We start from the raw sequence: 26,889 nt of genomic DNA, 5'->3' as shown, positions 1-26,889 counted from the left end.
CAACTTGAACTTCAGGGAGTGAGAAAAACGGATGTGGCCTCTGAGATCTTACTATGTGTCTCTGGATGGGGCTGGAGGGTAAGTGTCGTGCTTCTGTGACTTTGTGGAGCACATGCAGATTGAGGGCCTACTGTGTGCCAGGTGCTGTGTGAGGGCTCAGCACACAGATCAGCTAGGCAGGCTCTGGGAGCCCACGGGCAGCCAAAGAGTGGCTTTGTCTCCCTGGCTGGGAGAGAAGGGGTTCTGAGAGCCGTGGAGACCCGGGCGAAGCCATGCTGAGTGCCTGGAAGGGTCTGGGAAGAGTTTTCAGAGAGTGACCTAGGGTGGCAAGAGACGGGAGGGGACAGTGGACCAGTGGACTCTGACCTTGGGTGTCATTTGCATGGCTGTGGGTGAGACTCCCTCTGATGATCTCTTCTCCCAGACTGGACTACCAGTTGCTCGAGACTAAAGCACTCACTGAAACTATTGGCTCCCCGACTTGCAGAGGGTTGCATGTGCAGTGGGTAAGGGCAGGTCGGGGCCAGACTGCCTGGGTTCCTCGGCTGACTCTGCCCCTTGCCAGCTGTGACCTGGGCAAGGTAGTTACACCCCCTGAATCCTACTTTTCCTGTATAATTGTTTGCTCTTTTTATCATTAGGAATAACCCTGTGGAGTTGGCTCTTCTCTGGCTGATGGGCTGGAGTGCTGAATAGAGCCAGCTCTGGGTGTCCTGTGAGCCTATGGGCCCTGTCTAGGTCACCCAGAGCCATCTTGTGAGTCTGGAGATTCTGGTGCTAGTGTTCACTGCCACTAATTGTCCATGTGTCCTGGGCACATGCCTCCACCTCTCTGGGCTGAGGAGACAGGTTAGATCAGGGGTCAGCACACCGTGGCAGCTGGTCAGATCCTGCCCACTGACTATTTTGGTAAAAAAAGTTTGATTGCAACCCAGCCATGCCCATTCACTGTCCTATTGTCTATGTAAGCTCTCACACCACAAGAGCAGAGCTGTGTAGTTGCAACAGTGACAGCCTGACACACCAGCCTAAGATGTTTACTATTAAGTCTTTACAAAAAAGTGCACTGGGCCTGCTCAGGGGATCTCTGCATTGTCTCGTAGTTCCAGCAGAGCCTCATGCTCGGGTGGCACAGAATCCATGCCTTTGGTGTGAATTGGCCTGGGCCTTCTGTGAGGGGAGTGGGTGGCCTGGGTTGCTTGAGGGAGGCTTTCGAGGAGGTCTTGCTGGCACTGCCTACATGGATTCCAGCTTTGGATGCTGAGATGCCTGGATCTACATCACCCTGTGCCTGGTACCTAGAATAGACCACCCGTGCCTGTCTCTTTGCAGACAAACTACCCCAGCCTTGTCCACTGTCCTTGCTGTCGGGTGGAGGGGGCTCTGTGTGGGGACAAAAAGCAGATGGGTAGGCTGTGGCTGGAGCTGTGTGCAGACTCCATTGCAGCCTCTGGGATCTGCTCTGTAAAGGCTCCTGTGCTGAGGGACCATTCTTTTCCGGTGTCCAGGGAGGCCACTGGCCTGGGTGTCGGATGTCAGACCTGAGGGCCACCCCAGAAGCCACTCCGTGGAGGCTGTGCCCCTAGGCAGCAAGGGCTGGAAACACCCCGCTAGCACCCTGGTGACTAGGCTCCTTCCAAATTAAGGTTTTCTTTGGGCTAAGGGGAGGAAGGTTGCATTTCAGCCAGCTGGACCCCAGGCCTGTCACCCATGAGGGACCTGGAGGAGGGGGATCTTCTCCAACTCTTACCATCACAGTCTTGGCCAGCGGGGGCTGCAGGGGCCTGGCCTGCTGAGGGCTGCACAGACTCTGGTTCTTCAGTTTCTCAGGCTGATTTCAGTGGATGACTTAGTTGTGGGCAGTATGGCTCTGTATTCAGGCCAGGTTCCTCCTGGGTAAGACAGGGACAGGGCGGGGTGTGGAGGTGGTGGGAATGACGTCCCTCCGCGATCATGGCCTGGGGTAAATAAAAGTGTTCTGCTGCTTCTTCCTTTTTCAGATAGAATTCGTTTAGGAGCTAGCCTCAGAGGCCCTAGAGGAGTCGGGCAGGTGCTGGTCTGGGAGTCGGGCCATCTGGGACCTAGTCATTTCCCTTGCCAGGCCTCAGCATCCTCATCTGTAAAGTGGCCTTTCCTAGCATGTGTCCCCTACCCCCTCCTCTTAGGCTGTTTTGAACACCAGGTAGGGCCGTGTATAATGAGGTCCTCTGTAAACTGCTTGGTGCTACAGGAATGCCAGAGGTGGGCGATGGAATGTTGAGTTCCGCCTGGGAATGGGGTTCCCTGACGCTAGTCTCTAGAGGAATGCTGAGTGTGTGAGGCGGAGAGGGCTGGGTGTGTCTTGGCATCGAAGGGGCTAGTGAGTCCACAGCAGCCCCACAGGGCAAGTCTCACCAATGCAGGCCTGTTGCTAGGTGGCTAAGGCTGTTTCTGGATTCTGGGTAGGGGGTGGAGCTCACATGAACTCTGGCACTGTCCTGGGATACAGGCAAGGCGGGGATGGACCTCTGGGCCCACTGTAGGGCCTCAGACTCTAGTGGCACCAGGAGAACCTGGAAGGGCCTGGGTGCTGAGCAAGATCATTGAAGAAAGAGAGCAGCCAAAGAGGGTGCCAGCTATGGACAGACTCTTAGTCCTTGGAGGGAAGAGTCCCTGATGACCATATTCTGAAGCGGAGCCTGGGATCCATTTCAGAGCCCCCTCCTCTGAGCAAGGCCCTGGTGAAAGGTCACTGCAGGGCAGGGTGGGTCTGGGCAGGCAGGAGCCTTTCCCGTCCTTTGGGGGCTATTCCTATGTTCCCAGGCAGGAGTCCGGGAGGCTGTGTTCCAGGGGAGGTTGGGTGGGCCCTGCACTGCACCCCTGTGGATCTGTGCTCAGAGTCTCTTTCCCCTTGCCCCTTCCAGAGCCCCGGAGCTATGTGGAGTCTGTGGCACGGACAGCTGTGGCTGGGCCCCGAGCTCAGGACTCTGAGCCCAAGAGCTTTAGCGCTCCAGCCACTCAGGCCTATGGCCACGAGACACCCCTGAGGAACGGGACCCTGGGTGGATCCTTTGTCTCCCCCAGCCCCCTCTCCACCAGCAGCCCCATCCTCAGTGCTGACAGGTAAGCTGGGAAGGGGCAGTGGGTGGGGGATGAGAATCCAGGCCTGGGCCTGGGACGGGATGGGTGAGGCCTCCTGGATCTGTTGCCTGTGGCATGGACAGGCAGAAATCATACCCAGATGGTGGCACCTTGCAAACCACTTCATCAAGGTGCATTGAGGGCACATGTCTTACGTGCTGAATCCTGTGGGGAGCACAGTGGCCTATAATTCCCAGGCCTCGTTCAATTCCGCCCATCGAAAACTGTGCTGGAAGGAGTGAGGCTTACCACGGTGAATGCGGCAAAGTCCTTCCCCAAGTTGAAAATCTACCAACAGTAATGACTTATATTGTGGGCTCATCCTAGGTACCAGGCACTTTTGCTACTTTAATCCTCGCAGCAATCCTAGGAGGTGAGCACTGTTATTGTTCCCACTTTTCAGACGAGGAAACTGAGGCATAGAGGTGCAGTAGCTTGCTCGAGGTCCCGCAGCTAAGCAGTGGCATAAATCGGATTCAGGTGGAAGCGTGTGGTTCCAGAGCCCACATCTCTGTCCTCTGCCCCAGACCTGCGTCATGGCGCCCTCCCTGCACACGATGAGAGTCCGATGGGCCCAAAGCCCACACATGAGTAAAGGGCTTGGAGCTCAGAACAAGGGGCCATTATTTCTGGCTAGGGATGCAGGGAGGATTTCTGAGGGCTGGAGGCATTTGTGGAGGGTCCAGAGGAACTAGCAGGATGTTGAAAGATGAAGAAAGAGAGAGAGAGCCTCCCAGAAGGACAGCCCAGCAGGGACAGAGGACTGGGCTGTGGCCATGTTGGGAGTGTGATGCTGAGGGCATGTGGCCTGCCATTAGGGGGTGCCTCGGTGGATGGACGACTGGCATTCATATTTCTGATTGCATCATACAGAGATGAAAGCCCAGAGTTGGGTGGACAGTCCCTGCTGACAGACTCAGTGGAGGGGTGCGGCAAGGAGCTGCTTGACTGGGGCAGTGCGGGTGAAGGTGGAGGGGACACAGAGATGGGATGACAACATAAGAAAGGAGGGTTGCGATCAGCTCAGGCAAGGTATCGAGTGCCAGGCAAAGGAGGAGGATCCAGGAGGTGTCGCCCCGCAGGAGGGGAGACTCTCCCCTGACCATCCCTTCTTCAGTGTGCCCACTGCCCTCCCTAGCCTGGGATGTCACAGGGCCTGCAAATTCCCCTGCCAGGCCCAGTGGGTCCAGTTTGCTGCACTGTCTACATTGGCTCAATGCTGAGCCTCCCCTGCAAGCGGGGGGTACCATGGGAAGACTAGGGGAGCAGATGAGCAGAGGCAGCTGTCTTCTGGATTCTAAGCCAAGCATTCCCCCTCCCCAGCCTCTTAACAGGCAGCAGGCTGCGTTGCTCAGGAGGCCTGACTCCGGCAGAGGGTTGCATTTCCTGTTTTAAAGGAAAGGGGATTTTCCTAAGTTGCCCCAGCCACCCGTTATTGGTGCTCAGTGAGCCCTGGCATTAGCAAGCTGTTCATTGTTTCTCACTCAAATCCCTCCTGCTGAAGTGTTGGCCCTTTCCAGGAAGCTAGCCTTTCTCCCCTAGGATTAACCTTCCAGAACTCCATTTTAGTGTCTCCTTCTCTCGCCCTGCTCAGCCTGGCTCTGTCTCCCACTCCTCTGAATCCAGTTTATTCTGGATTATACCAGGAGGTGGCCTTCTGCTCTGGCACCTTCGGGGATGCAAAGTAGACTTTGCCCTAGCCTGGCCCCTGACTGTCTCCTTACCCTTGGCTCTTGCCTGGCCCAAGAGCACACTCCCGACCAAAACCTCACATCACCCCATGAACCTGAGCTTATCCAACCTGGCCCAGGGAGGGCCAGCCCACCACAAGATCCTTCCAGCCTGCAGCTCCAGGTTTTGACCCATTGGCTAAGTAAGGACCCCTCCCCATGGGGAGTTCCCGGTGCACAGCCTACCTGCTACCTCCCCACAGCTACTAGTTTGTGCAAAGCCCCCGTCAACCTTTGTTTCTCTCACCATAGATGGATAGAAATTTGGGTCTAGAAGGAGTCAGGGTCAGCTAATCCAGCCCTGTCATGTTCCACATGGAAAAGCTTCAACAAACAAAAAAACTCACTGGCCATCACATTGTGCTGCTGTGCTCTCATATGTCACTCCATGCGGACCTAGACTTAACGGTACAAGGGAACTTTTGATTATGGCAATTTCCCCAGGTATAGTCTCCTCTGAACTGAATTGTTTCAGAGTCAGAATTGGTAGTGACCTCTGAGCTCATCTCATCTAACCTCCCAATGCAGGAAATTCCTTCTACCACATTCAGGCCAGTAAGTCTGTCAGCCTCTGCTTAAATGCTCCTAATGACAGAAGCCTCATTACCATACAAGACAGCTTTCTCCATTGGTGGCCACATCCCCAGTGGCTGGAGAGCAGACCTTATAATGACCTGAAATCCTCTGATGTGAAGCCTTCCCCTATGATTCCTTGTCTTTGCTTTTTTGGAGCCATCCAGGAGTGAAAGCCCCATTCTAGCACTCTCAGTCAATGTTTAAGGATGATGACATCACACTTGAGGAAACTGAGTCAAGGCAGGGCTACCCCCAGTAGGAACAGGAGCCAGGAAACTCCACTGGGAATCTGTGTGATGCTGGAGGCTCTATCATGACAGCCACCTCTAGTTTCGATAGGAGAGGGCTCTTCACTTTAACGTGGCTCAGAAGTGAGCATGGTGCAGTGGGGAAGACGTGGGCTTGGGAATCAGACACAGCTAAGTTGAAACCCTGGTCTTTTATAAGCAGTGTGGTCCTAAGCCTACTGTTTAACCTCCCTGAGCCTCAGTTTCTTCCCCAGGTGGTTCTGTAAGGTAACGTATAAAACTCTGACGTCCTGCCGCACTGCCAGTGGGCCCATTCTTCCTGTTGTTTGTGCTTGGAGGGAGGGCAGAGAGCAGGCTGTAAATCCACCCTTCATTCAGTTCTGTCCGCTGACATCACAACCCTCCATCTCTCTGCAGCACTTCAGTGGGGAGTTTCCCATCCGGAGAGAGCAGTGACCAGGGTCCCCGGACGCCCACCCAGCCTTTGTTGGAGTCTGGCTTCCGCTCCGGCAGCCTGGGACAGCCCAGCCCGTCTGCCCAGAGAAACTACCAGAGCTCTTCTCCTCTCCCGACTGTGGGCGGTAGCTACAGCAGCCCCGACTACTCACTTCAGCAATTCAGCTCGTCTCCGGAAAGCCAGGCCCGAGCTCAGTTCAGTGTGGCTGGCGTCCACACAGTGCCTGGGAGCCCTCAGGCACGTCACAGAACAGTGGGCACCAACACTCCCCCTAGCCCTGGCTTCGGCCGGCGGGCCATCAACCCCAGCATGGCTGCCCCCAGCAGTCCCAGTTTGAGCCATCGCCAGGTGATGGGCCCACCAGGCACTGGCTTCCATGGTAGCACGGTCTCCAGTCCCCAGAGCAGCGCAGCGACCACCCCGGGGAGCCCCAGCCTGGGTCGGCACCCAACAGGGGCCTACCAGGTTTCTGGCCTCCACAACAATGTGGCCACCACCCCGGGGAGTCCCAGCCTGGGCCGGCACCCTGGGGCTCACCAAGGCAATCTGGCCTCCGGTCTCCATGGCAATGCAATAGCCAGCCCTGGAAGCCCCAGCCTGGGCCGTCACCTGGGAGGGTCTGGATCTGTGGTTCCTGGCAGCCCCTGCTTGGACCGGCATGTGGCCTATGGTGGCTACTCTACCCCCGAGGATCGGAGACCCACAGTGTCCCGGCAGAGCAGTGCCTCTGGCTACCAGGCTCCTTCCACGCCCTCCTTCCCTGTCTCCCCTGCCTACTACCCTGGCCTGAGCAGCCCTGCCACCTCCCCGTCGCCGGACTCAGCAGCCTTCCGGCAAGGGAGCCCAACACCGGCCTTGCCAGAGAAGCGAAGGATGTCGGTGGGAGACCGGGCAGGCAGCCTCCCCAACTATGCCACCATCAACGGGAAGGTGTCTTCGCCTGTCGCCAGTGGCATGTCCAGTCCCAGCGGGGGCAGCACTGTCTCCTTCTCCCACACTCTGCCCGACTTCTCCAAGTACTCCATGCCAGGTGGGCCTCTCCCCTTCCATTTTCACCTCTCCTGCTGATGAAGTATGTACAAGAGTGAAATATCTATCCCAGTGAATGTTCTGACATTCCCTTGGCAGGCGACCCTGGGTGAATCACTGACTTCTGGGACTTAGTTTATCTGTATAAGGAGAGTTGGAGGTGTCCTCACCATAAGTGTGCTGTGGTTGTGGATGCTGAGATGAGGATGTGGATACAGATGAGGATGATAAAAAGAATAATGATGAATAGTATTACAGTTATGATTATCATCATCTTCATAGCCATTACCACTTGCTGGGCACATGCTGTGTGCCAGGCTCTGAGCTAAGTACTGTCTCATTTAAGCTTCTTGGCCACTTGGTCAAGTAGGTATTAATATTATTAACCCCAGTTTACAAACTGAGGCTTAGAGGCTCTGTCACTTGTCTAGTATCATACAGTCAAGAAATGGCAGAGCCAGGCTTCCAATCCAGGCCACACCACCCCAAAACTAATGGTCTTCAAGCATCATTGGAGTTATTTTTATTATGTGTCCGTATCTTGGGGGGTCATCATTATTTAGCATGACCTTGAACACCTGCCTTCCAAACCTGGATCTCCATACCTTTGCCACCCCTGCAGTGGCCACATCACTCCTCATAGACCCGACTTCATCGAAGCCCATGCAGGTTTGTGCAGTGAATTCTTCACCCATCGCCAGAACTTGCCACCTTTTGCCTCTACTTAGATAGCTCATTGTCTAAACACAAAGGCCAGCCTCTAACTTGACTGGCCCTGAATGTTTGAGGCAGATTTAGAATGTTTTGGGCCGCCTCAGATGGGCCCCAGCTGCCTAGGTTCTCCCGGTATCACTCTCAGGTCCTGCCCTGAGCCTGCCAAGCCAGGACACCTAGAATGACCCTGCACCCCCTGTTTCCTGCCGCCCCCCGGGGACATCTGGTTCCCAGCCCCTCTCCTTGAAGGATGCAAAACGTCTAGTAGCTGGGACACTTCCTGTTTCCCACCATCTTCCCTGCTTAAAATAGCCTTTGGAGTCAACACAGGAAGGCATGTGGGACTGCAGCCGCCTCTGACAGCTCGTTAAACAGGCCATGGCAGCAGTGGGGCCTGGGGCTTCGGACGGAGAAAGGCAGCCTGAAGCAGTTGCACAGCCCAGCTGCCTAACCCAGAGACCTTCTTCAGCACACAGCTGCCAGAAAAGGGAGCTGACCTCTCCCCTCACGCTCGCCCGAGGACAGATCCCAGAAGCATAAGGGAATATAAATCATAGGTTGAAATTGACTAAGCACTGGAGACACAACTTGTGTCTCCTGATCTGCTCTCTTAACTTTACAGTGTCTTTCATGCCAGCTTCTGTCTCTGAAGACAGGAGAGGAAAAATGTGGAATCCTCATCTTTTTCTATTTCCCCTCCCTTTTTTTTGGTTTTCTTTGGTGCCAAAAGCTGAAGGGAGAGGTTGAGAGTGAGGGCCACACATCCTGATGGTTAGACAGGAAGATACAGTTTAGCTGGTCCTAAACTGGCTGCTAGGGCCTCTTACCAAGGTCACCATCTGTGTGACTTGGGCAAGTCACTTCTCATCTCTGAATTTCTCCTTATATGTAAAATTAGGCAGTTGGACTCTGTCCTGTCTGAGCTCCCTCCAGAATCTCATGTTCTACGACAAATTCGCAAGGTCTGCAAAGAGTCTGGGCATGGGTGTGTGTGGGGGTGTTGTCTGCCTGAGAAGCGGGGTGCCCGACATGCAGTAGATGTCCTCTAGATTGTAGGCCAGCTATCACCTGTTTAATCCAAAGAGAAGTGAGTTTTTTTGTTTTTTTTGTACTTTGTGATGCAGAACATAGGCTTTCCCTGTGGAAAGTGAGGAGGGGCCTGGGGAAAAGGGGGCAGAAATGGATCTTTCTGCCCTCATCTTCATGATGGGTGTGCTGAAGTTGAGAAACTGAGCCTGTGGAGAAAGGTTCAAGAAGCAAGCGTTTTAGCCCGTGGGAGAAAAGCCGTAGGAAGGGTTTAGTCACAGTCTTCTAGGGAAAGGGGGACATGGGGTGGAGGAAGACTTTCGGTGGGCTCTGCGAGAATGCAGTGCCAGGCCCTCCACCAGGAGGTGGCTCAGCCACCCAGAGGGCGTGCAGGGGATAGGGGATGGATGAGGAGGCCGAAGGTCCCTTCCACTGTGTGTTCGAGGACATCAGCTTTTGATGTCAGTTTCCTGGGGCTGCCATAACAAAGGACAATGTGCTTAGTGGCTTAAAAATGACAGAAATGTGTTCTCTCACAGTTCTGGAGGCTAGAAGTCCAAAATCAAGGTGTTGGCAAGGTTAGCTCCTTCCTGATGTTCTGGGGGAGAATCTGTCCCAGACCTCTTTCCCAGTTTCTTGTGGCCGCCAGCATCCTTGGTGTCCCTTGGCATGTAGACGCATCACCCCAGTATCTGCCTGCACCTTCCATGGTGCTCTCCCCTGTGTGTATCTCTGTCTACTCTCCTTGTAAGGGCACCAGGCCTACAGGCATACTGGATTAAGGCTCACCCTAATCCTGCGTGACTTCATCTTAATTTGTCTACATCTGCAAAGACCCTATATCCAAATAAGGTCAAATTCACAAGCACTGGGGTCAAGACTTTGATGTCTGTTTTGGGCGAACACAATTTAACCCATAACACTTTCTTCCCTTCTCCTGCTTTAGACAACAGCCCGGAGACACGGGCTAAAGTGAAGTTTGTCCAGGACACTTCTAAGTATTGGTACAAGCCTGAGATCTCCAGGGAGCAGGGTGAGTGCTGGGCTCTGTGGTCCATCAGAGGTCATAGCTGGCTGAGGCCTCCTGTGTCTTCCCTGGGCAAGGAACAGAGGCAAATTCAGTCCTCTTTGTAGCAGGGGGTCATCACAGAGGGGGCTGGGGTTGAAGTTAGATAGTAGGAAGCACTTCCCGCAGTGAAGTGTGGGAACACAGAAGCAGTGGTTGTAGACACTTCTTGGAAGGGTTCTTAAAAACAGCAAAGCCTTGGTTTTCCTGGGCAAAGTAAAAGGTCTGCCAAGATAACATGAAACCGTAGCTCTCTGTCTGCCTGATGTGGGAGGTTTTTGCATTTTACAGAGAGAGAGAACAAAGTTGGGAATGTGGGAATGATTCTCAGGGGAAGCCTGTCTGGGTGTGGGACAGGGGTCAGCAACGGCAGCCCGTGGGTCAAATCTGGATGCTGCCTGCTTTTGTAAATGAAGTTTTATTGGGGCGCACCCACACCTGCTGGCTTGCATCCTCTCTGTGCTGGTGTCCTGCTGCAGTGGCAGAGTGGAGTAGTTATAGCAGAGGCTGCATGGCCTGTGAAGCGTGAAATATTTACTCTCTGGCCATTTACAGAGGAAGTTTGCCAGCTGGGTGTGGTGGCGCACACCTCTCATCCCAGCATTTCAGGAGGCCAAGGCAGGGGATCACTTGGGGCCAGGAGTTCAAGACCAGCCAGGGCAACATAGTGAGATCCTGAATCTACAAAAAAAAAAAAAAAAAAAAAAGAAAAAAAAGAAAATTAGCCAGGCAAAATGGCACACACTGAACAGTGGCCTGTGGTCCCAGCTACTGGAGAGGCTGAGGTAGGAGGATCCCTTGAGCCCAGGAGGTCGAGGCTGCAGTGAGCCATGATTGTGCCTGCATGCCAGGCTGAGTGACAGTGAGGCCCGGTCTTACAAAAACAAAAAACCCAACAGAATAAGTTTGCCAACCGGAGTACAGGAAGACCCTTAGGACTAGTTAAATTCTAACTTCAAAGAACGTTGTCTCACCTAAGAAAGAACAAAGGTCGGCAGGCTCAGTGAGACTTAAGTAAAACTAGTGCCACCAATGTCTTGCTTCCTCCCCTCTCCTTGTCCCTTCCCCATGCAGCCATCGCACTCCTCAAGGACCAGGAGCCGGGGGCCTTCATCATCCGTGACAGTCACTCCTTCCGAGGCGCCTACGGGCTGGCCATGAAGGTGTCTTCGCCACCTCCAACCATTATGCAGCAGAATAAAAAAGGTAACCTCATCTCCCAGCACGGGGCTCAGGACAAGGTGAGCTTTACAGTTGCTAAACCTGGAGGTGCTGGAGGGACCCGGGGTGCTGTGCAGGACCCTAACTCCCATCAGACTCTTCGGAAGCGGGTGTCTTGGGCTTGGCGATGGTTGGGGTCAAAGATGGGGAAAGCAGGAGATTGGGTGCCTGCCATGTGTTTCCTGAGGGTTGGGAGAGCAGCAGAGTGCGCTGCACTCCGTGGGGCTCCAGTCACATTCTCTCTTCAGCCATTTCTCCCATCTTGGCCCTGCATACTGCAGAAGTTTTGAAGCAGTCTTGGGAGGTGGTGGGAGGACGCCATGGGAAGGGACTGAGCCTCATTTCTTTCTCTTTGTCCCAGGAGACATGACCCATGAGCTGGTCAGGCATTTTCTGATAGAGACCGGCCCCAGAGGAGTCAAGCTCAAGGGTTGCCCCAATGAGCCAAACTTCGGTGAGCTGTCCCTGCTGCCCCCGTCTCTACAGTCTGGCCTGAGTCTTGGCCCTGTCCTGGGTTCCTCCAGGGGTCTGACTCCAAGTTCTTTCTGACAGGCTCTGCCAGCCACCCTTGTCATAAATTCAGCAGAGAAAATGAATGGAGGCTTGTCTCCCTCTGCAGTGCGGCTCCTAATTCTGCCAAACTGCATTCTGTATTTGTCCTGCCCAGCTGGGACTTGTTCTCATTATAACTGGAGTAACAATAGTAAAATCAGCTGCCTTAATTGACCACCTACCATGTGAATGTCACTGTCCCAGCACCTTCTATCACGTCTGGCCTCACAACCATCCTGTTTGGTAGGGGTCATCCTCCCTAATAGGGAGGAATTGACACATGAAAAAATGAGCGTCATCAAAGTTACACTTACCTGAGAACCAACAGGTGAGATGTGACTGAGCTGGGATTGGATCCCACAATTCTCTGATCCTTCTGCTCTGTTCTCAGAGGAGCCCCAGTAACTGGGGTGAGTTAGGAGCAATGTTAGGAGGAACTTTCTGCAAAGGAAAGTTGTTAGGTACCTTTATGACTGCTGGAGTGAGCCTTGGGAATCTTCTCTTGGATGTTGTTAAACAAGAGGGTGTGAATTTTCAGCTTTGTTGGTGGGTTGAGGTAGAGGTAACAAAGAAGTGGAAGATCATGTGTATCGGGATGAGGGTGGAGGTGGAGGTTTCCCCTCTGACTTCCAGTATCGCTGCCCCTGACATGCTTCTGCTTCCCTGCAGGATCGCTGTCTGCCCTGGTCTACCAGCACTCTATCATCCCATTGGCCCTGCCTTGCAAGCTGGTCATTCCAAATCGAGGTAGGAACGTGAGACTCCTGGCTCACCACCCACACCCTTGAGCTGGCCCCCGTCATGTCTTGATCCTGCCAGCCACTCTGGACATGGGCCAGGGCTGGAGGACACACATCATTTTACCAATCTGGAGAAACTCAAAATTACTCTCCTTTTTTTCCTATTAAAAAAGAAGAAAAAATTTATGAAAAAGCTTGACTCCAGGAACATACAAAAATGGACTTGCCAGATTGTTCAGGAAAACCCTCCGTGTGAAGAAATTCATATGGAATCTTCAGACCATGTGTCATCCCAGGGATGACAGGAGACAGGAGAAGTAGGGGACAGGAGACATGTCCTGGAGGATGAGATGGGCATCTGGGGAAGAGAGCGGGGAGGCAGACTGAGGTGCTGGGGGGTTGGTCTGGATGGAGAAGAGAGAGCAGCCTCAGGAAAGGGAAGGCAGTGCCTTGATGTCGCTGGATTTTCTAATCTGTGTGCTGGGAGGGTGTTCCCTGACTGAGGGGACGCTGAGCTGTTAAGGAAGAGCAAGTCCTCTTTTGATTGTGGGAAGTTGGAATGGACTCCAAGAGCATGAGGACATGCAGGATGAGAATCTGAGTGAGACGGCAGGGCTGGGGAGGGGGTGTTTAGCTTCTCTCATGGAGGCGCATCAGCCCTGGAGCATGGCAGGTGGGCACCTGGAACTCCTCCCAGCACAGGCCTCTATTGCCCAGCCCTCAGAGACACAGGGCTCTCCTGAGGGTCATTGGCCTCACCCCCAGTGCAAGGTCTCGGAACTGGGAGCTGGGCTGCCTTCTCCCCACTCTCTCTGTTCAACAATAGGACCTTCAGAAGCACTCCTAGGCTGTGGCTCTAGGATCTTTTCTAGTCTGTCTTGGAGCTCCTGGGGCTATGCCCACATATAACACCTCCAGTATTTTTGGACAGTTTCTATTTATCCAGTTCAGTTCATTGACCTATTAATGGTAATGGACCAACATTATTAGCTTATAAGTTCAAATACAACTTAAATAGCACTATTAACCAATGACACAATTCAGACACGAATTGAATTATATTCCTATGGAATTTACCATAGTAGTTCAGCAATTAAAAAACTGTTTAATATTTAGATTGTATAAACCTGTCGTTTTTGAAGTATGGGCCTAGACCGACAGCATCAGCGTCTCCTGGGGACTTGTTAAAAATGCAAATATTGGCTGGGCATGGTGGCTCATGCCTATAACTTCAGAACTTTGGGAGGCTGAGGTGGAAGGATTGCTTGAAGTGAGGCATTCAAGACCAGCCTGGACAAGATCAGAAGACCTCATTTTTACAGAAGAGTAAAAAAATTAGCCAGGCATGGTGGCTCATGCCTGTAGTCCCAGCTACTCTGGTGGCTAATGTGGGAGAATCCACTAAAGCCTGGGAGTTTGAGGCTGTAGTGAGCTGTGATCACGCCACTGCACTCCAGCCTGGGTGACAGAGCAGGATTTTGTTTCAAAAAAAAAATTATCTACCATGTACAATGTGATGTTTTGATAAATGCGTACATTGTGGGTTAAATCAAGCTAATATGTCCATCACTCAATTCTTATTAACATTGGAATTAGAGTTATACTGGATCAATGGTTTAATGAATTAGGGAAATTAGAGGATTTATTGACCTACACAAAGATATATCAATGCAAAACAATAACAGCAATGCCAATTGTCACTTGAGGGCTTGCTTTATGTTAAGCACTGGCTAAATTGTACATGGAATCTCTCAAAAACCCAGTGACATGTGTACCATGATCATCGTCTTTGTTTTATAGATACTTAGTAAGTGCTGGGGTGAGGGTTTGAGCCCAGTTCTGCTGGACTCCAGAGCTCACAACCAGTGTGCTGGCTGCTTAGAGCAATCATCAAACATTCAGAATGAGCCTAACTCAGGGCTGACTGCCATGTTCTGGTATGAAAAGCAATGTCCCTTGTGCCAAAGAGTTGCAGAGCTCAACTTCAGCCCAGCCAAACTTGTGCTTCTTTCCAGCTCTAGGGTTTTAATTCCTACTGAATTTTTGTCTCAGACCCCACAGATGAATCGAAAGATAGCTCCAGCCCTGCCAATTCAACAGCAGACCTGCTGAAACAAGGGGCAGGTGAGTGGTCACCTGAAACCACCCATGCCCAGGCCTTCCTTTCTGCCTTCCTGCCCTGATCCCTCCTGCAGATGCAGGCTGGAGGTCTCTCCAGGCCCAAATATCTCCGGGAAGATCACATTTCTATGTGCAGATGCCTTGGCTCAAGGCTAGCCTGAAATTTATCTGCTACCTTCTCCCTGAAGAAGGGATCTGGGTTAATGTCCTCACCCACCCCAGCTCCCATGACTCCCCTTTGGGTTGGTTTCTTCCAGCCTGCAATGTGCTCTTCGTCAACTCTGTGGACATGGAGTCACTCACTGGGCCACAGGCCATTTCCAAAGCCACATCTGAGACATTGGCTGCAGACCCCACGCCAGCTGCCACCATCGTTCACTTCAAAGTCTCTGCCCAGGGAATCACTCTGACTGACAACCAGAGAAAGTAAGACTCCCGTGCCTGCTCCTGGGTGGGGTTCTCCTTCCTGTGACCCATCTGTTCATCCATGTACCCACCCATTTACCAATTGATTAATTCCTTGCACCCAACTTCTCATCTACCCTCCTGTCCATCTATCTTGCATCTACCTCCCATCTACCCAGCTACTTATCCATCCATCCATCCATCCATCCATCCATCCATCCATCCATCCATCCGTCCATGCATCTACCCATCCATCCATCCATCCATCCATCCATCCATCCATCCATCCATCCATCCATGCATCTATCCATCCATCCATCCATCCATCCATCCATGCATCTATCCATCTAATCCCTGCATTCATTCATCCCTCATCTATCCCTGACCACCCATTTTTCCCTTCATCCATCTATATCTCCATTCATCTATCCATCTACCCATTCATCCATCCTTCTATGAGAATTTGCCAACATTGCGTATATGGCTGTAAATACAACTGATAAAAAGGTCCTGCTTTCTAGGAGGAGAGCCCATCCACCTGGACTCTCTCCTAACAGTGTCACCAGCCTCTTTGCTCTTCTTCCAACCCCTCCCCACATTTCCTATTCCTCAGTGCCAGTTTCCTCCTTTCCCAGCCCCTGGCATTTGGGATGATTCTATGGCACATCTGTCTCTGTACATTGCTTAGGTTGCCAGTATCAGCAGCTCAGGCCATCTTGCTCATAAGAGAGAGGTTGTGTGGACCCGTGATAGCCACAGATGGTGGAAAGGTGGCCTGACCTGCTGGTGGAAGGAGGGGAAAAGCAGCCCTTTTAGCACTCATTCTCTGTTTATCTGATGTCTGTGCTGCAGGCTCTTTTTCAGACGCCACTACCCCCTCAATACTGTCACCTTCTGTGACCTGGATCCACAGGAAAGAAAGTAAGTCTCTTGCACACAGCTTCCCTCCCACACAGCTCTCTAACACTGACGTCTGTGTGGGTGCATGCATGTGCATGTGCGTGTGTGTGTGCATGTGTGTACATTCTCCATTCAGCTGGAAGATCTGCCCATGTGTGAGTAATCGTGTTGGGCATCTTTTGAGTCTTTCCCACTATAGATATGGGGACTCTCCTAGGGACTCAGTGCCCACGGCCACCCCTTCTGTCATGCCCTGACCCTGAACCTGCCTCTCCTCTCCACGATGGGGAGAGCCCCTCAGGAGGCAGGCTGCAGTGTTCTCTCCACCTTGAATGCATCTCTGTGTGAGCTTGGGCAGCTCCTGTCCCCTGGGAATGGGGGGTCGGTCCCCTGCCTTCCTGCAGAAGGTCTGGGTGTGTGGGGGGCTGGGCTCTAGGGAGAAAGTATGGTGATTTACCCTGAGCCCACTTTCTCTCCACAGGTGGATGAAAACAGAGTGTGGTGCCCCTGCTAAGTAAGTGTGACTTCTTACCCCCCACCCAGCAGGCTGGCCTTTGTACTTCACAGCGAGGGAAGCACGGGGCACATTTAGAAACCAGGGCCAGGGGTAGGGAAAGAGCAGCAGAAACCTTTGTGCCGAGGTCACTAAGCTTCCAAGCGAAGCTTGACCAGGCATACAGGCCTTTTGCCTTGTCCTTCCTCCAGGCCAGAGGCCCAGCCTCTGGTCTAGCCACCTTCATTCTCCCAGGGTCAGAAGCAGCAGGGATGGCAGGAAGTGGACAGAAAACAGAGTCTCATTGGAAGCAATGGAAGTGGGGCAGGGGTTGCTTATGTGATCTTTTCTGGCCCCAATTCCAGCTGCCTTTATTCTTGTTCTTGCTTTTTTGGGCTTTCCTGTGAGTCTTGTGGCCGAGCCAGACAGCCTTACCAGAATGTGGAGCCCAGAAGGCCTGAATTCTGGGGATGGCCTGGGACCTTTGGGTGGATTCCTCCATCCAGTGGACATGTCCTAGGGGCCTCCAAGGAACTCAGAACCTGCTTGGGTCTCTGACCCTGCCCTCAGGAGGCCCATTGACACAGCAGATAAGATAGATGTCTAAATAGCACTAAGATGCTTCTGTGACTTTCAAACTGTGTTCCAAGGATCCCAGCATCCTTGGATTGCACCTGGTGTTCAGAAGGGAGGGAAAACTCTGCTGCTCGTTGCAGTTGTCTATCAGTAGGAACTAGGGTTTTCTCACAATCACAAAACCAAAACAAAATATAGGCATAACCTGGGGTCTGAAGCTGACATGAGACTGTCACTATGATCTGTCATCCACTTTTCACTTTGTCAGGATTATTCCAACAACCCTATTATCCTCACTGATTGACTTTATAATAGGCAAACGTCATGCATTTGGATCCCTGTTTATAGCTGTAAAATACTGCTTTCACCTTTATATATGCAAACTTCATACAAGGTTGCTTTAGAAAAACAAAACGTTCACTGTTAAAAAAAATGTCAGTTGCAAGGGAGGGAGAGGCAGCAAGAGAGTTCAGCTTACATCTGGGGAGCTCATGCAAGAGAACACATTAGCACCTCGGAGAGGTGGAAAGAGCAGATATTTAAGGATGGGTTTTCAAAGACAGGCTCAATTTGGACAGGTCAAAATGAGAATGGGAGTAGGAGGGACTATTTCAGGGTAGGGGCCTCATGGCCACCAGACTGCAGGCTCTCCGAGGGAAGGGCCATGTCTGGCACATGAGGAGGCTGGTAAATATTTGTTGAGTGAAGAAATGAGAGAACAGAGGCTGGAAGAGCAGAGGCAGGAGGAGGCTAGTGAGGATGCCTCAGTCCGAATGAATGGACTGACTAGTCTATCACATGGTCAGTGATGGCGGCTTAGGAGACGCCATGTGGGATGGTGGGGCTCAGCCCTGTCCAGGCTTCATAGGGTCATCAGTGCTTTGAGTCCCTGCTCTCCCATGTCACTGCTGGCCACGGCGGCAGGCTGGAACTTCGTGTTTGAAGGTGCTTGTGCTCACTCACCACAGGGCCCTGCGAGGGGAGAGGGTCAGGGACAGAAGGGAGCTGGGCCCCTAAGCCTGGAAATCCCTCTTTTCCTCCTTCAGGAGCTGGTTTTGAGTTGAACCTCCTGCTGAAGAGGCTTTGATGGGTGGGGCAGAGGCCACAGGGAGAGGCTGAGCAGGGCAGTGGGCTAACGGAATCATGACAGGGACGAGGCGAGGCCAGCCAGGGATCTCAGGTGCAAAATTCAAGGAGATGTTAGCCCCTTAGGGGCTGAGGCTTCTTGCCTGGATCTATTCCTTGTGGCAGATGACAGGATTGGTCTATTGTGGGAGCCTGGGAGCCACAGCTGAAAGGAATATCAGGGGAGGGCAGGCTCGGTGCTCCCGTCGGGTGCAGTTGCTGGGTCTCCATCCTGGTAGACACCCACAGCCAGGGCTGGCATGCTTCCTCCCTCTGCCAGAATCACCCCCACCCCTTCTCAGGGTCCGAGCCAGCCAGGAAAGGCAGATGCTGGGGGCTGCCCTGTGGACCCCAGCTCCCCGCTCCACCTGGGCATTACCCCAGGCCTTTGGCCCTGTTGCTCCCGGCCCCTGAAACAAGGCTAGGGGAGCACAGCTGTAGGAAACGCAGGATTGTGTGTGTGTGTGTGGTGTGTATATGTTGTGGTTGTGTTTGTGTGTGTGTTGTGTTTGGTGTGTATATGTTGTGTATATGTGTGGCCTGTGTATGTATGTATGCATGGTTTGTGTATGTGTGTGGTATATGTGTGTGTGGTATATGTGTGTGTGGCGTGTGCAGTGGTGTGTGTGTGGTGTGTGCATGTGATGTGTGTGATGGTGTATATGTGTGTGGTGATGTGTGTTGTGTGTGATGGTGTGTATGGATGTGAGGGTGTGTATGTGTGTGGTGGTTTGTGTGGTGGTATGTGGGTGGTGTGTATGAATGTGGTTGTGTGTATGTGTGGTGGTGTGTGTGTGGTGCGTGTGGTGTGTGTGGTGGTGTGTGTGATGGTGTGTATGTGTGTGGTAGTGTGTGTGTGGTGTGTGTGGTGTTATTGGGTGGTGTGTATGTGTGTGGTAGTGTGTGTGTGGTGTGTGTGCGTGGTGGTGTGATGGTGTGTATGTGTGTGGTGGTTTGTGTGGTGGTATGTGGGTGGTGTGTATGTATGTGGTGGTGTGTGTGTGGTGTGTGTGGTGTGTGTGATGGTGTGTATGTGTGTGGTAGTGTGTGTGGTGTTATGTGGGTGGTGTGTATGTGTGTGGTGTGTGTGGTGTTATGTGGGTGGTGTGTATGTGTGTGGTGTGTGTGGTGTTATGTGGGTGGTGTGTATGTGTGTGGTGGTGTGTGTGTGATATGTGGGTGGTGTGTATGTATGTGGTGTGTGTGTGGTGTGTGTGATGGTGTGATGAGTGTGGTGGTGTGTGGTGTGTGTGATGGTGTGTATGTGTGTGGTGGTGTGTGTGTGGTGGTATGTGGGTGGTGTGTGTGTGGTGTATGTGGTGTGTATGTGTGTGGTAGGTATGTGTGTAGTGGTGTGTGGTGTGTGTTATGTGTGTGTGGTGGTGTGTGATGGTGTGTGGTGTGTGTGATGTGTATGTGTGTGGTGGTATGTGGGTGGTATGTGTGTGGGGGTGTATGTGGTCTATATGTGTGTGGTAAGTTGTGTGGCAGTGTGTGTGGTGTGTGTGCTGTGTGTGTGTGGTGGTATGTGGGTGGTGCGTATGTGTGTGGTGTGTGTGGTGTGCATGTGTGTGGTAGGGGTGTGTATGTGGTGGTGTGTGTGTGGTGTGTGTGCTGGTGTGTGTGGTGGTGTGTGTGGGGTGTGTATGTGTGTCGTGGTATGTGGGTGGTATGTGTGTGGTAGGTGTGTGTGATGGGGTGTGTGTGTGTGGTGGTGTGTGTGATGGTGTGTGTGTGGTGGTGTGTGTGATGGTGTGTGTGTGTGTGGTGGTGTGTGTGTGTGGTGGTGTGTGTGGGGTGTGTGTGTGTGGTGGTATGTGGGTGGTATGTGTGTGGTAGGTGTGTGTGTGGTGGTATGTGGGTAGTGTGTATGTGTGTGGTGGTGTGTGTGGTGTGTATGTGTGATGGTGTGTATGTGTGTGGTAGGTGTGTGTGTGGTGGTGTGTGTGTGGTGTGTGTGCTGTGTGTGTGGTGGTGTATGTGTGGTGTGTGTGTGCTGTGTGTGGTGGTGTGTGTGGTGTGTGTGTGTGGTGTGTGTGTGCTGTGTGTGTGATGTGTGTGTGGTGGTGTGTGTGGGGTATGTGTGTGGTGGTATGTGGGTGGTATGTGTGTGGTAGGTGTGTGTGTGGTGGTAGGTGTGGTGGCATGTGGGTGGTGTGTATGTGTGTGGTAGGTGTGTGTGTGGTGGTGTGTATGTGGTGTGTGTGTGCTGTGTGTGTGTGGTGGTGTGTGTGGGGTGTGTATGTGTGTGGTGGTGTGTGTGTGTGGTGGTGTGTGTGGTGGTGTGTGGTGTGTATGTGTGTGGTGTGTGTGTGCTGTGTGTGTGTGGTGGTATGTGGGCGGTGTGTATGTGTGTGGTGGTGTGTGGTGTGTATGTGTGTGGTGGTGTGTGGTGTGTATGTGTGTGGTAGGTGTGTGTGTGGTGTGTGTGTGATGGTGTGTATGAGTGTGGTGGTGTGTATGGCACACAGCAAACAGCCGAATCCCCCTTTGCTAACTTTAGCTGCCATGGTCCTGTGGTAGGGAGAGGGGTTTCCATCGGAATCTCCAGCTGTCCTCATTTCCCCATCTCGCTCTAATTAGCAACATGCTGGCTGGGAGGGGGCCTGAGCTCACATTCTGTTCTCTGCCCTCATATTTTTAACTCTGTTTTGCAAAGAGAACACTGGGTCACTCCAGGCCTGCAGGTGGGGGTGGGGAATGGGTGTGGGGTCCATCTTCCCTTTTTATTTTCTGGCTTCCAAGGTTCTTGAGCCCAGGAAGAATAAGTGTGTGTGTGAAGGGGTGTGAACTACTTGACCTTTGTCTCCCTGACCTTGTGGTGTCTGAGGAGGCCGAGCTCTTTGCAGGCAGACGGCACTTTCCTGATTGGCATATGTGTTGTGTGTCAGAACAGTCAGTAGGGGTAGGGCTGGGATGGGCGGGGAGAGGCCTGTCTAGGAATGTTCCCATTTTATTTTGGTCTCCTCCCCACCCCTCACTATCCAGCTTTGTCAGTCCCCTGCAGCTTCCCTCGCACCCCTCCAAGGGGGATTTCTGCCCATCCTTAAACAAGGAGGGACACTTGTTTCCAGGCCTTGGCTTGCAGTCAGGGGAGTGCACAGAGGATTCTTTTCTGTGCCTCTCCGAGTCCTTGATGCTGAGGCTTACTGGAGGGATGGGGGAGAAAGGCTGGCCTGAGACCAGCTTGCTTACCTGGGCTGCTGTCTACCTCCTGGGGTTCCATTTGCCCTCCCCTCATGCCCATTGCCCTCTCCTGCCTGCAGGCTCTTCGGCTTTGTGGCCCGGAAGCAGGGCAGCACCACGGACAACGCCTGCCACCTCTTTGCTGAACTTGACCCCAACCAGCCGGCCTCTGCCATCGTCAACTTCGTCTCCAAGGTCATGCTGAACGCCGGCCAAAAGAGATGAACCCTGCCCCTTGCCCAGGGCCAGTGCCTTGGGGAAGGGGCGCGTGGGGAGGGGACCCGTGAATCCTGACCACTCTTGAACCCAGAAGGAGGACTTTGGGCCAATTTCGGAGGAGAGAAGAAAGTGCAACGTGGGGAGAGGGAAGTGAATTGCAGAGGGGAGGGGGAAGAGAGAGAGAGAAAGAGGGAAAGCAAAGGATGGAGGAGAAGAACTTGGATTCCCCTGGGTAGATGGAAACTGCAAAAACCCAAAGCCTCCAAAACTAACCAGGTCCGCCTAACACCCCCTCCCTACCCCGAGAAGATGGATGTCCTCAAAAGAGAAGGAACAAACCTCCTTGGGAATCCACAATTTTGGGGGGTGGGTGGATGGAAAAGCTCTGTCTCCTTAACTCAACTGCTTTGCAAGGGGAAATCAAGCTGGGAGAATCTTTTTCTGGCCACCTGTAGGGTAGGTTGTCAAACCAAACAGAGCCACCGTGGGACATCAAGTGGCAGAACTTGTTTGCTTGAAAGTATCTCAGACCCAAGGCACCTCAGGTCTCTTTGCTGTGCCTTCACTATATTGTCATGTGGGTGTGTGTCTGCACCCACATCCTCACACATTGATCTAGTTCAGCCTTTATCCACTTGAATTATAAACAGCTCAGCTTGTCCTTGTCCCATGTGTTTGTAGACACACATGCATATTGTCCAAAGATTAGGGTTGGCGGTGGCAGGGCAGCAGGGGAGGGACAAACACCCAAGCTGTGGGTGGCAGAGGCTCTGTGCCTGCACCTGCACTCTAGTGGCCCTGGGTGCCGCCAGACCCTTCTCCTCTGCAAAGACCCCAGCAGGAGTGGGAGGGTCTGCAATGGCATCACCCTGTCCCGCCTTGCCCAGAAGACTGGAGCTTTGGTTTGGGGAGGTAGAAATATGTGTGTCCATATGAAGAGATCTGTCAGAACAGGCAGCTGTTGAGCTCGGGGTGTCTTCCCCAAGGCCTGTGGCTCCGCAGCAAGGAAGGCAATTTGCTCCTGCTGGGGCCCTGGACTCTGCCTTAGCTCCCACCTCTCAGCCCTGTTCTTGGGTTTCATGCCCCAGGACCAGCCTTATCTCAGACCTGCTTACCTGCATGATGCCTTTTCAGGGGCTGGGGATTGAGCCTTCCTGCTCTGCCCAGCCCTGTTCTATTCTGCAGGGTCCCTGTGTTGGAATTCACCCTGGGGAACCTGCTTCCTGCTCAGTGAGGCTCAGGGGAGAAACCTGGAGTCCTTATCCTCCCCTCTGTAAGTGTTTTAGGGTCTGGCTTTTGCAGGCACCCTCTGACCTCAGCAGAGCTCCTGGGGCTGCCACCTGTACACCGTATCACCTACCTACAATGCCAAACCTCGCTGTCACCCTTTCTGCCTTGGTTTCCCCAGCTGAGCCGCACTGCCCATGCAGCAGAGGGCAGAAGGCTTGCACTTGGGCCAAAGGGCCTAAGGTCCACTGGACAGTTGGGAAGACACCTGACCACCATTTAAGGACTCTAAGCCAGAATGGAAAATTCACCAGGACTCCATTCTTAAGCCTTTGGGGGTCCCCTAGAGAGAGGCATTGTACTGATATATAAATATTATATAATATATACATGAGACATACTGACAGAATCTGTAAGCTAATAAAATGTAAGAAAAGGTTAAAAAAAGAATAGGTAAATTGACAAGAAGTATTTATTGTTTTTCCATATTGCTTTATTGCCTTCCCTGGGTATAAACCAATTCCTATCCCTTTTTACATATGTAAGTAAAGCCTGAAGTGTAGGGGGCCTTTGTTCTTGGAGCAGCCAGGGTCTCCTTGCCCTGGCCTTGGCCTTCCCTAGACTGTGTGGGGCTCAGTGTTGGGAGGGGTTGCATATGTTCCACCCTTTGGCCCCGTTACTTTTCAGCAAGCCAGGGGCCCAGCAGTCAGCCCCCAGGATGTGTGGGGAGCTGTCCCTGCCTCTGCAGGCCTGAGCAAGTGTGTGAGCATGCAGGGACATGGGTGTGTATGGCACACATAGGTGTGTGTGTGCCTTTTGTATTTTTTCTCCTCCAAGGAGCTGTGTCAGTGTGGACCTTCTATTTCAGGGAGTTGGAAAGGAGGGTGTCTGCAGAAGGTGGAGAGCAGGGGCAGAGGCCCCACCGGCCACCCCCTGCTTCCCAGAGTGAAACCTTGTGCCTGGTGACCGAAGTCCCTCCAAAGTGCTCTTCCTTCTGAGATATTCAAGCCAAATATCTGGGTTTCCCCCTCTCCTCATTCCCTAGCAAACCCCAGTTATCTCCCAAGATAGGAGATATTTCCCATCCCCTTCCTTTGTAAATATCTCATCTCCCACTGGACAGCCCAGGAGCCTCCTCCTGGCATGGATGTTCTGTCCACACTTGAGGCTGGGCGGTGTATCAGACCCTTCAAGCAGCCTGGCTGGTGCCCAGGACTGAGTCTGGGGTCAGCTTTCATAGTCGCTTTCCTCTCCCTCACCACCCACCACAGCCCACCTTGCATGCATGACCAGCCCCTCCATTCCAGCCTGAGCTGTGTGTGCCCCTGTGGGAGGACCCGTTGATGCCAGAAAGCTGGTAACTCCCTCCCAGCATCCCTGCGGAAGGAGTCAGTTTCTGAGAGTGTGGCCTTTCAAGGTGAATGATGAGGAAGGGTTTCCTAGTCCCCACAGTGGCCCCACCTCTGGGCCCCGCACCAGAGCCCTCCTGTGTCACAGGGAGCTGTGCAGCCATGCACACACCTACGCACACACACCACTCCACGCACACACCACTCCGCACTGCAGTATATTCTTGCCAAAGATTTCCTTTAAAAGAAAGCACTTTTACTAATTATTATTTTGTAAATGTTTATCCTCTTCTGTCTTCTCCCTCCCTCAATCTATTTTACTGTTGTTTATTGTTGAATCTGTGTGTCAGCCAGGAGAGCGCTGTCTGGCCTTGAACATGGGCTGGGATGGGAAAGGGTCTGGGAGAAGATGGGCAAGAAAGAGCCTGGGAGTCATGGCCATCGCAGCGACGCAGACCCCAGCAGGCTCAGTCCCATGCTGCCGCCAGCTGTCCAGCTGGGTGTCTGGAGGGAACAGGGCAGAGGAGGGTCATGTCCTTTCAGCTGGGGGAGGGGCCCAGTGAGCTCCATGTGGCTTTTTCCCAAGGGGAGCAAGAGGGAAGGATTGGGCGAGAAAACAATGGAGAGGGGACAAGAGAAGGAAAACAGGGAGGAAGTGAGTGGTTTGATCAGCCTGCTAGCATGGTGTTCTGGCTCTCTTATTTAGCCAGGCACTTGAGGGACAGATACATCACATTCTAAGATTGGGAAAGACCTTTGAGCCACCTCATCTGAGCCTCTCCTCCAGTAGCTCTGAAAGCTGTGGACACCAATGGCCAGGATTCCTTCTCCCCTGGCTTTTGAGGCCCCCTGGGTCTTCTGAGACTGGCCAGGAGAGGGATGGAGGGGCCAGTGGTTGTGTGAGAGCAGGAGGGGCAGTCCTCCTGGACAAGCGTGATGCCCCTATAAAGGGCTCTCAGGAGGTTGGCGAGTAGGGGATTCTGCCTTGTTCTGATGAGCCTGTGCAGGGGCTCCAAGGGAACATGCTGTCCAGGGAACACAGAAGGGTGGTGAGTGTGATCAAATCTAGTCTCACTCCCACTTTTAATCTCACTCTCACTTTTGTCCATCACTCCTGCCTCCTGGATCTTCTCCCACTTTTTTTTTTTTTTTTTTTTTTTTCCAGTTTTAGGACCTGGAAAGATCATGTGAGTCAAGGGAGACACCCAATTCTACCCCCACACTCGGGGTCCTCCAAGAGGTTAGGGGGCGGAGTCCCAGAGCAGCCCTTTACCCCAGGTCCAGGCCCTGGAATCCTGAGACTTGCGTTTCCTTGGCCAGTGGTAACACAGGACGTGTGTGTGCATGTGCAAGTGTGGATGTATGTATGTGCGTGTGTTTTGCTCATCTCTTTAGGGAACTTGGGGGTAGGGGTTGGAGGTGCTGGGCAATGGAACTTCAAGTTCAATGTTGCCCAGCAGTGAGGGGAATCGGGAGGTGAGGCCTGTAGGGCAACCAGTTGGTGGAGTCTCAGCGATGGCCCAGGTAAGGAGTGGGCCACCCAGAGGGGCAGGGTGGGGGCCTTGTCCCTCTTGGCCCCTCTGTCCTCAAATGTCCAAAATGTTGGAGGACCTCTGTTCATATCCCACGCCTGGGCTCTTGCCAGCAGTGGAGTTACTGTAGAGGGATGTCCCAAGCTTGTTTTCCAGTCAGTGTTAAGCCGTTTGCAACTCTCCTGTGTCTGTGTTTGGTTTGTGCGTGTGTGTGACAGCACATCAGTGTGTGCAGGCTGCGTTTCCCCATTTCTCTCCTCCCTTCAGACCTGTCATTCAGAACAAATGTAAGAAATCCCTTCCCACCACCCTCCCTGCCTCCCAGGCCCTCTGCGAGAGAAACAAGATCACCCAGCATCCTCCCCCACCCCAGCTGTGTATTTATATAGATGGAAATATACTTTATATTTTGTATCATCATGCCTATAGCCGCTGCCACCGTGTATAAATCCTGGTGTATGCTCCTTATCCTGGACATGAATGTATTGTACACTGACGCGTCCCCACTCCTGTACAGCTGCTTTGTTTCTTTGCGATGCATTGTATGGCTTTATAAATGATAAAGTTAAAGAAAACTCTGTGCCGTTATCTATCTGTGTTGTTTGGACAGGGGTCTGCCACGTCTCTGGTGGGCGAAAAGGGGCCTCTCTAGAGATCCGGGTGGGCTTCAGTAGTGCCTCTGGTGGACAGCTCAAACCCTCCCAGCAGCTTCCCCACCATCCGCATTGTGGTTCCGGTTCCATGTGTTTATTCATTCAGACTCTTTCAGCTGGAAGAGAAACTCAACTCAAACTTGTTTAAGAAAAAAATAAGTTTCTTGGCCCGAGTGACTAAGAAGTCCGGGCCTAGCTGCATTTAAGAGCTCAAATGGTAGAATCAGGAATTCGTCCCCATCACTTGGGTCTGAGTTGGCTTAACTTTCAGGCAAGCTGTATCGGAGTGGCAGTGCCCCCAGATCCTCTGGGCTTCCATCCCACCAGCTCGATAGCCCTAGGAGAAGAGGGCTCTTTTCTCCCAATGTTCTCAGCAAGAAACTGGGACACGCGCTCACTGGCTTTGATCTGGATCCTGCCTGGCTCATATGATTAACTCGAAACCAATCACTCTATCCGGATCTGGGTCACACAACTGCCTCTGGAGCCTCCTGAAACTACGGAGACTGAGAATGGGGAAGTGGTTGATCCCAGAAGGGGTGAGGTCTGTCAGAGAGAGGGGCAACATCTCTCAGGGCTGGTGCCCATCAAGTGGCAAATGTGTGGTTCACTCGTGCACCAGGC

At 52.7% G+C, this 26,889-nt stretch overlaps 1 protein-coding gene and 1 pseudogene across 6 annotated transcripts in view; both read left to right on the top strand.

Annotated features, from left to right (window-relative positions):
- TNS1 (tensin 1) overlaps positions 1 to 26,192 on the top strand; it is a 205,141-nt gene extending 178,949 nt beyond the window's left edge. For 5 of the 6 annotated variants that reach the window (XM_073020067.1, XM_073020066.1, XM_073020065.1 and 2 more), the window contains 11 exons: positions 2,904 to 3,102; positions 6,092 to 7,161; positions 9,847 to 9,933; positions 11,041 to 11,172; positions 11,549 to 11,641; positions 12,409 to 12,486; positions 14,532 to 14,603; positions 14,858 to 15,026; positions 15,858 to 15,926; positions 16,387 to 16,419; positions 21,366 to 26,192. In XM_073020067.1, the coding sequence (XP_072876168.1) occupies positions 2,904 to 3,102; positions 6,092 to 7,161; positions 9,847 to 9,933; positions 11,041 to 11,172; positions 11,549 to 11,641; positions 12,409 to 12,486; positions 14,532 to 14,603; positions 14,858 to 15,026; positions 15,858 to 15,926; positions 16,387 to 16,419; positions 21,366 to 21,510 (2,147 nt within the window). In that variant the 3' untranslated portion in view covers positions 21,511 to 26,192. The remainder of the gene's footprint in view (positions 1 to 2,903; positions 3,103 to 6,091; positions 7,162 to 9,846; positions 9,934 to 11,040; positions 11,173 to 11,548; positions 11,642 to 12,408; positions 12,487 to 14,531; positions 14,604 to 14,857; positions 15,027 to 15,857; positions 15,927 to 16,386; positions 16,420 to 21,365) is intronic. The other variant, XM_073020063.1, reaches the window with a different exon arrangement.
- Positions 22,192 to 26,192, top strand: LOC140712604 (uncharacterized; annotated as a pseudogene).
- Positions 26,193 to 26,889: the final 697 nt, after the last annotated feature.

Source organism: Chlorocebus sabaeus, chromosome 10 (assembly GCF_047675955.1).
Source record: "Chlorocebus sabaeus isolate Y175 chromosome 10, mChlSab1.0.hap1, whole genome shotgun sequence".
Lineage (NCBI taxonomy): Eukaryota > Metazoa > Chordata > Mammalia > Primates > Cercopithecidae > Chlorocebus > Chlorocebus sabaeus.
The sequence above is the reverse complement of the archived record's forward strand: the minus strand, read 5'-3'. Positions and strand labels throughout refer to the sequence as shown.